The sequence below is a fragment of the Ctenocephalides felis genome, unplaced genomic scaffold, assembly GCF_003426905.1.
Source record: "Ctenocephalides felis isolate EL2017-DRISC unplaced genomic scaffold, ASM342690v1 CF-g0.4_SCAFFOLD_03570, whole genome shotgun sequence".
Classification (NCBI taxonomy): domain Eukaryota; kingdom Metazoa; phylum Arthropoda; class Insecta; order Siphonaptera; family Pulicidae; genus Ctenocephalides; species Ctenocephalides felis.
This window is the reverse complement of record NW_020539724.1, coordinates 20117670-20126935: the sequence shown is the minus strand read 5'-3', so window position 1 is coordinate 20126935 and position 9266 is coordinate 20117670. Positions and strand designations below refer to the sequence as shown.

Below are 9266 nucleotides of genomic sequence, written 5' to 3'. Positions count from 1 at the left end.
GCAAGTCCAAGCTTTCTATTTTCAATTTAGGGTCTAAAGTAAAAATTTGCAATTTTTCAATTTTTTTTTTCAATTCAAATTTTATTGAATTAATTAATAATTTTCGAACCTTGACCCTGTAAATGACGATCACTGTTCAGCCATTGGGCCTAGTACCTAAAATGTCTAACAGATGAAGCAAAAGCTAAATCTACAGACGCCCGATAAATTTATACCTGGATTTGAAATAATATTAAAATTTTGACAATAACTAAAAAACTAATACTACACATGATTCTAGAATGAATTTTCTACACTTTTTGAAAATCTTCATCGCCTTTATAGGATATTTTTTGAATCTTATGAAGAAAATATAACACAAAATTTTGACGTTTTAGATGGCGTTCGAACATATGCCTTCGGGCAACAATAAACTATGAAATTTTTTTTCTAGAAAATTTAGTTAAATCTAAATATGTAATACATTTAGATTATGTATTATCTAAGCATATATGATTGTTAAAATAATATTTTAGATTAGTAGTTATTTTCATGGTTAAAACTTAAGCAATATTCCGGATTCTCAATGACATAAAAACATTTTATAATAGTTGAATTTATACCATTTCATTAAATACGTGATAAACTTATATCATATTAAGGTCATAAACGACTTTCAGAGCTTGGCTGTCTAATTTAATTATTATTAATTTCAAATAAAGGATTTTAAATTGTTACAAATTGTTGCTTAATGTCATTCTAGATATTGGAAACAGAATTGTTGCTAATTACAACGCTTAAAATGTTTTATCAATATGTCAATCTATCGACGAGTAGATTTATGTTATTTTAATAGACAAAGGCCATTGTTCTACAATCAATTAATATCAAATAATTATCAATTGTCATTTGGTACATAAACCAACAATAAATCATTTGACTTAAAATTTAGGACGAACAAAGCAATAATTATATCTAGCATTACTAACATAATAATCAGCATCAATAAACTGTTCAAATTTTTGATAATTTTAATAATATTCAGAATTCTCATTTGACAGTTTCAAGACAAATATTACTGAAAATTCATATTTCGCGCTACGCCCAATCCGTGTAGTGCTGCACCAAAAATGAAAGATGGCGGAAGTGTTAATGTGCATTAAGTTTTAAATTCTTTTACATGCTTTGCCACGTATTTGCTCACATTTTATAACTTCACAAATTATATTCGCTTTTAATAATGTCCAAAGATCTTTACAACGATTTATCAAATATCGATTTCCTATTAGAATCATTGCTAGAATGTAATAGTTCACCCGAAACTGAACGAAAATCAAAGTCACTTGAGGTGAGTAAATACAATATTCTTACCGATTTTTGCGCGGTTAATTTTTAAATTTGGCGAGTGGACAGGTGAGACATCTTTTAACGCGACCTTCTAAATGTTATTTCAGGTTCAAAAACAAGAAAATTCAACAAATATTGCGAAAGATTCAAAGTCCGATTTATTTACAACTAAAAATAACCAGCAGAAGAAATCAAATGATATTACTAAATCCAATTTGCACTTCTCAAATACACATAACTTATGCAAATGTTCGCTAAAATGCTCTCTTAGAATAAAAATGGAAGATCGCTTGAGAATATTTAATGATTTTTGCAACATAGAAAATTACAGCATGCAAAATTCGTACTTAACTTCTTGTGTGAAGAATATTCCAATAAAGCGTAGAAGGCGTAGAGGAGACCCAAGAACATTTTATAAACAAAATACTTTCATTTATACTATTAAATTGAACAAAAAGAATGTGAGAATATGCAAAACTGCTTTCATGAATGTACATGGTTTGCAAAGAAATAGAGGAAGAGTTAATAGCATCCTAGCATCTATTAAACACAAACAAAAAGAGGAAACTTTGAAAAGTAAAGAAAATGTTCCAGAGGAACCAATAACACCACTTTACTATGCATGTGATTTAGATGAACTTATCACTACTGGCAATTTAGTAACAGTTTATATGGTTTCATTAGAACAAGATAAAATTAATGATGATCAAAAGCAATGTAATTGAGAATTAGTAACATCAACATAATGCTTGAACGATACCAAAAATTATGCATTTACTTAAATATAATAAGCAACTTATACTCTGTTAGATAAAATTTTAGATGTAGATGAAAGAAATAACTTGTATACGAGAATTAGATATATTTTAAACCAGAGGTCATGAAATGACAACATAATGCATTTCATTATGTTTTAATAAGTAGGTATAGTTACTTTTCCGATTTATAGTCAATAAATTTAGCTTAAGCTTTGCCAAAGATTAGCAGCTCTTATATTTTAAATGATGAATAACAAATTTTCTATGTTTACATTTATTAAATAAATGTACTAGATACTTAATTGTGAATTTTGATAAATCATATGCATGTTACTTAAGTTTATTCCAGAAAGGAAATGGTCTGGATTAATAACAAACTTTCATTAACATTTTTTAATAAAAGTTTTAATTTAAACAAAATAACAACTATGAATAAATATTGTAACAAAATATTGTTAAAAGAAATATATCACCATACAATAATTTTGTTGTAATTTATGTTATAGTTTAGAAAATAAATATCATTTAAAAATTACATTGCACTCTAAAATGCTTTTGCAGTTTATTTGCATTGATACCTAGTTTTGTATTCCATTTAGACTGTAACCTGCGCATATAATGTAGGTCACGAGCTTTTCTTGCAGCTTGTTCCTGTTGTGTGGCAGTCCATCCAAGTGATCGGTATTCAGCTAATACCTAAAATAAAAATTAAAATAAGGATTACATAAGAAATTTTAAAACATGTAGGAGATGATCCTGTAAGTATAGTAATTTTGTGAGCATATAACAATGAATAGAATTACAATCACACTCTTTGTTAAAAGTGCAAAATTACTTTTAAATGCTGCTTTTACCTTTTTTAACGCTTTTTAAAAATTATTACATTTCAATAAGTTATTTTAGTTACACTGTGTAATATGCAAGTATTATTTAAAATAATGTTTAAAACGAGAATAGTCAAAACATTAATGTTAATTTATTGATTCATAAAAAACTTGATATATAAAATGCATCAGATAAGTTTAAGTTCCTTGGAAGTAAAAATAAAATGTAAAAAACATAGGTAAATAACATTAAATCATACCTTCAAAAACGGATTTTATCTGTGTATTATTATGGTATGGTAATAAATATTTCGAAATACTTCATATTTTATTTGAAGAAGCATATCATCAACAGGTAATTACTTTCCGGATCAAAGGGATGGCTAATTTACCTATAGTCTATTGCAAAAATATATAATATGCACTTTATCTCCTTAGAATTGAGCAACAATGATTATACAATTATCCCAAAGAATTCCTAATACATGTATTGTATATTACATTTTAAAAAGATATAGTAATATAAACATAGTATAAATATGCAATGCTATATAATGCACATGTTCAAAAAAATGTGTAAACTTATATACACCTATCATAAAATATGTATTTTATGAACATTATAAAAATTACCTTATGTAACTTCTTCTGAGTTGGCATCAATGCTGCCTTTTGTCTATTAGGATCAATACTTTGCTTATAATATCTCAATAATGATCTATGTCCGACAGTTATACCAGATGGTAAAACTAATTGGTAATCAGATCCATCCAAAACATCAGGAGACACATCTTCTTCATTCTGGTCATCTTCATCCATTGCTTCTCCACTATCTCCTTCTGCATCAGGATATGATGAGGAGTAATCATAATAATCAGCATATTCAGCAAGAGCTAATCCTGTAAAAATTGTTAGTGTAAATATATGAATATATTTTTGACAAATAAAGTTAATGAAAAAAACATTTACCTTCATGTAACATTTTACAGTGCCCTTTATCTAACATGTGACTTTTTGCTGCATCTGCTGAATGGAATGTCCGACCTAAAAATTACAGAAGAAAACATTACTTTTCACAAGATCTAAAATATTATTAGTCAACTTGAGAATTCTTTGGAGAAAGTTAATATATTCGAAATATTTGATACAACAATTTTAAAATCATAGACAAACAGTCTTCAACTGATTTATAGGTAAACATTTACACTGAATTTGTCTTATGCACCAACTTGAACACCAACCGCATGGCTTTTGTCTATATGAGGATGGAAAGTTCTTCATAACATGACCTTGCCGGTCTCTAAATCTTGCATTGTAAAATTAACATCTTTAAAATTTGTGATAGAAAGGTGGCATTAACCATGTTCATTAATTACAAACAACTGTTTACTAAGACTTTGATTTATTTTATATTCCAAAAAGAGGAAATAAGTATGTCATTCCTTGTAAGTATGTCAGAATTGATGAAATTAATAGAAGTGAACATCAATGATTTACCTTTATCATTACACCAAATGCACATAAATCCATCCATAATCTTTTCTCCTAAATAAGTCAATAGACCTTTTAAATCAACACAATATTCCACATCAGGAATAAAGAAGGAATGTTTTAAAGACATATGTACTAAGTTTTTATTCATGCTTTGACTATGATGGGCGCAAAACAGACAGTCATTAGTATTAATATCAGTACAATCGTCCCATTCATCTGAATCCACTTCTTCAATTTCAGAATCTGTGTCTATATCCATTTCTGCAGATTTAGTTGGAACTTGCTTTTGTTTCATGGTAACAGATGGGGCAGGAATTACCTAGTCAAAAAACATTTATAAATAATAAATCATATATGAGGTATCACTGTAAGTATTGTTTTATGAGCAATTTGATAACTAATTGATTGATAAATCATCAATACTATATTTATTCTTTCTGAATTTCTTATACTGATCAAAAAACTGCAGTTTCCAATATGTGTATAGTTTATGCTAAGACCATAAATGGAAGAACATTAAATAGAATATTAAAAAGTATAGGATAAGATATTAAAAAAATTTTTAGATGTGAATACAGAACAATGTCTGTCGGGTCATCAAGTATATATATATATATATATATATATATATATATATATATATATATAGATTATATTGAAAAAATTTATAACTACAGTTTAAAGGTTACAACTATAAGATTGTACTTTTAACTTAGTTTCGTAACAAAAGTTTCAAAATGAGCTGCATGGTTTTAACACTTGTGGTTCACTGGGTAAACATTCCACTTAATTTTCTTAATTATAATAGCCATTATTATTAGAATAAATATTATCCTTTAGCCTCAAAAATAACTCATCATGTTACAATATTGTATGAAAGCCAACAATGAGCAACAGTTGTTAAGAATAAGTGGCAGACGGAAGTTCAATTAGGAAATATTTCTTTACCTAAATTAGCATATATTGAATATCGATTTTCTAGTAAATACTTACTAAATCTTCTGTTTTCTTATCATCTGCATCCACATTTGTAATTTCATTATCCTTATGTCTTTTACTGCCTAAATGATTTTCATAAGATTTCGCAGAATTAAAATTCTTGCGACAGGCCTTGCAGTACATATTCTTATCGCCATTTTCAACTGAATCCTTTTCTCTTTGCAAAAGTACTCGCTTTTCAAAATCTTCTGATGTTACTGGAGGTAAATCAACAACTTTTCTTTTAAGATTATAGCGATGCCAATCTGTTTTGTAATGTAGTCTCTGTATTTCTACATCTTTGAACGCCACTCGACATGTTATACACGTATACGAACTACACATTGTTAATGATAAAATTTTATTCAATAAAAAATAATATATGGCTTTACGCAATGTATAACCTAGTCACAAAACACGCTGCAAGATTTTTCAATTTGACAGAAGTAAGAGAATTGTCAAACAGTATCACCAACATAGATAAAAGAACTAACAGTAGGGCCAACAGGGATCAACTAATTTTTTAAAAGTTTGATGAAATTTTAAAATGAAACGGCTTGACGTAGAGCCATAATATTTCTGTATGATCTGTAAGACCATGATAATTATCAATGCATGAAAATTGTTGAAAACAATTTTTTAACAATTAATTACAAGAACACGTTTCTGCGGATTTTTACCAAAAATTAATCAGTATCATTCCCCCTAGATAATATAATAATTCATTCCCAACCAATGTTTTTCGAAAGGTTTCTGAATGTTCAAATTTGTTTCAGAACTGTGAGTTCAAATACATCGACTCTAAAAATTAAAGTCACATCATTCTATACAGACCATTTACATGAAGTACTTGACTTGATTTAATAAAAAGACAATACAAAGAATATCATATGTAACTAAAGCTAGTTTTTAAACATTTACACTGTCGTTTCACTTCTTCTCAAAGATACAAAGGCAACTTGCTTTTTACATCATTATAATATTCATTCTCAGATGTTTCATCTTCCTTATTACTTATTCAAGATGTCGACAGATTGTTTCAAATCTATTTCATCAATAGGTGTGAAACTGTAATGATAAAACTGTAAAAGTTCCAGTTAAAGGTACTCATAAAGTCTGATATGGAAATGGTCCACTGCAAGGATTAAACTTAAAAGATATTGAGGATGATGTTCAGGGTAAAAAATTTGGAATCTCCTATAATGATATTAGTACTAGAAATATTATTGCTGGCACAAACAAGTTTAATTTGCCTTAAAACATATTTATCATAATATATTTAAAATGTATTTAAAACTTAAACTTGTTTAATTGCGATCATATGACAATAAAGCTATTTCACCTCCAAGAATAATTAATTATTTGCTCCATTTGCGGCATTTTAGCGAAGTCATTATGCTTTGTATTAAGTGTAGAATTTAATAATTCAAAAAGAAGCCAGCATCATTAGTTTGTTAATCTAGAAATAGCAGCTTCAAAAACTTGCTAACAGAAGTTGAATGTGCGTTCTATAATTGATAAAAATTAGATATTTCAAATATAAATCATCATTACAAAATCTTAAGTTTATTGCTACATATTATATAATATTTATTGCTACATATTATATTGATCATCATAAGTTGTATAAAAACTTCTGTTGTAAGTTTCAAACAGTTGATAAAAAATTATATAAAGTAATCTACAAGAAATACTTTTGATTAAAAGTCAATATAAAGAAAATCATACATAGCTAAAATTAAGTTTTAACTATTGACACGGACATTTCATTTTTTCTCAAAGGTACAAAGGCAATTTGTTTTCTATATCATTATAATGTTCATGCTCAGATATTTCATCTTCGTTAATTGTGCTTCATAGGTTAGTTCCAGTTAAAGGTACTCCTATAGTATGCATTGGAGGCGATCCATCTTAAGTTCTAAACACAGAAAATGCACAGCATGATCCATTGCAGACACAAAAAATCTGGATAGACACATCGTTCTGAATTCTTGGAAGTTCCTATAATGGAAATATTTGGGTTGTAATGAATAATGATATGTTATATTACTAGCAAAATCAATTACATAATAAAATATATCATATAAAAAAGTATCATCATTTTTGGCAGTAAAGTTCATATAAATTACTTTATTATTATAAAAAATTATATTAATTCAGATCATTCAGTATCAAATTACTTAAACGCTTGTAATTATACTGTTTTAAATATTAAATATTTAAAGAATAAATTTATTTTTATAATGTTAATTGAGTAAAATATTAAATATTTTACATTTGCCTTTTGTTTATTGTATAAATGTATTTAAAACCTTGAAGTTTTCTTATCTTATAATTCTTCATCTTCATTTTGTAGTACATGCACAAAATTATAGTTACCTATATTTATATTTTTAAAGACATCATCATTTGGAAATCAGCATAAATGCATACTTCTATTAATATATGTATCAGACTTGTCTCGTTATCTCTGAAGTACAGGAACAATCCTGTTACCATCCCGAACAATTATTATTCTCCAAAGTATGTATACTTGTAACATTGAAAAAATCCATAACACTATAAAATAGAAATTCAGTGAAATTATTGTTATTAATTAAATACTTATTTGTGAAACGTACATATTATATGCACTATATAAAGTTATTTAAACTCAATTCATTCTGAAAGCATTGTAATAGTAGAAACTAGTATGTATATTATTCGAAGCACATCAATAATTATCAATTCATTGACAATTAATTAAAACTCAGTAATGCTTTTGTAAAAATTGTAAGTATAAATCTGATTCAATAAAGAATTTATCTATAGAATGACTTACAGTGAATTCACTCATTTCATTTGATTCAATTACATTCACATGAAATTCTAATAGGTTTATATGGTATTTTCTTAGATTATTGTGAGCAAAATGTACTTTTGTACAGAATTGTGTGTCTTAAATAAAATATAAGCATTTCATTTTTTTGGCTCAATTCATTAAAAAATATTTGGCGTTTTATGTAACTACAACTGAAGTTTAATATACTGGCTTTACTACTTTGATTTATCATTTTATTCTATACTATTATCACATGAATTGGCAAATTCATTGGAATTGTAGTTCGATATTTAAGTTATCATATGAATAAAATAAAATTTTCTAAAACTATTATATATAATAGTATATAACATGCTGCAAAACTTACTCGATCTTCTATTCATCATCTGTGTATTTCTGTTTAATGTATATTTGAGAAGACAGTTAAATACAAACAAATGGTATGCCTCTACATAATTCAAAAATAATATTTTAATTTTTTTCTTGTTTCCTTACAAGTTATAAGCACCTGTGAAAAGATTATAGATTTATTACAAGACATCACTCGATAGTGATAATTTTACTAGATAACTACATGTAACAATGTAACAATTTAATTAAAGTTAATTTCAATAATTAACAAAGAAATAAGTTTTAATAATAATCATACATAGAAATTGATATAAAAAATATAATATATATAGCCACATGGCACTTCATTTGAAATATAATAATCATAATGATAATCAATTTGTACTTACATTAAGGTTATTTGAATTCGTCATAGTCACACCATACATTGTGCACGAATACTATGCACTTTCATATATATATTCTGACGTTTCTGCTCTCCTAATACTTCGAAGCGATTACAGGAGCATTTTCGTAAGAAGTAGCGAGAATTGTCCGCCATTTATATATTTGGAGCTGTCAAAACGAGGCAACCAATCAGAAAGCAGGACTACATTAACAAGAAACCGGACCGCATTTTGAACATATTTATATGTTGAATAAAACAAATATGTAAATTTATAATAAATACTAAAAATTATAATAATAAAACGTAAATAACAGTAATTATAGGGC

At 26.9% G+C, this 9266-nt stretch overlaps 2 protein-coding genes and 1 long non-coding RNA gene across 3 annotated transcripts; 1 reads left to right on the top strand and 2 right to left on the bottom strand.

Annotated features, from left to right (window-relative positions):
* The first annotated feature begins 1197 nt into the window (after positions 1 to 1197).
* LOC113383305 lies at positions 1198 to 2076 on the top strand. Its single transcript, XM_026621570.1, has 2 exons — positions 1198 to 1327; positions 1434 to 2076. Exons 1-2 carry the CDS (start codon positions 1220 to 1222, stop codon positions 2049 to 2051), a joined length of 726 nt encoding a protein of 241 aa, XP_026477355.1. The 5' UTR covers positions 1198 to 1219; the 3' UTR covers positions 2052 to 2076.
* Positions 2077 to 2556: 480 nt separating this feature from the next.
* LOC113382887 (zinc finger protein 622) lies at positions 2557 to 5805 on the bottom strand. The gene is made up of 5 exons (XM_026621135.1): positions 5396 to 5805; positions 4406 to 4721; positions 3878 to 3952; positions 3542 to 3807; positions 2557 to 2780 (listed from the first exon to the last, which is right to left on the bottom strand). The coding sequence occupies exons 1-5, from the start codon at positions 5723 to 5725 to the stop codon at positions 2610 to 2612; spliced, it is 1158 nt and encodes a 385-aa protein (XP_026476920.1). The 5' UTR covers positions 5726 to 5805; the 3' UTR covers positions 2557 to 2609.
* A 1171-nt stretch (positions 5806 to 6976) lies between these two features.
* LOC113383317 lies at positions 6977 to 8689 on the bottom strand. The gene is made up of 3 exons (XR_003367741.1): positions 8569 to 8689; positions 7760 to 7939; positions 6977 to 7381 (listed from the first exon to the last, which is right to left on the bottom strand). It is a non-coding gene; the product is annotated as an uncharacterized LOC113383317 (long non-coding RNA).
* Positions 8690 to 9266: the final 577 nt, after the last annotated feature.

Bases quoted from the DNA above. Each gene is read 5' to 3' on its own strand.
- LOC113383305 (XM_026621570.1), top strand. From the start codon at position 1,220: ATGTCCAAAGATCTTTACAACGATTTATCAAATATCGATTTCCTATTA. The intron at 1,328-1,433 runs GTGAGTAAATAC...ATGTTATTTCAG, and splicing joins GAAAATCAAAGTCACTTGAG to GTTCAAAAACAAGAAAATTC.
- LOC113382887 (XM_026621135.1), bottom strand. From the start codon at position 5,725: ATGTGTAGTTCGTATACGTGTATAACATGTCGAGTGGCGTTCAAAGAT. The intron at 3,953-4,405 runs GTAAATCATTGA...TGTAATTTTTAG, and splicing joins CATTTGGTGTAATGATAAAG to GTCGGACATTCCATTCAGCA. The intron at 3,808-3,877 runs GTAAATGTTTTT...CAATTTTTACAG, and splicing joins CTGTAAAATGTTACATGAAG to GATTAGCTCTTGCTGAATAT.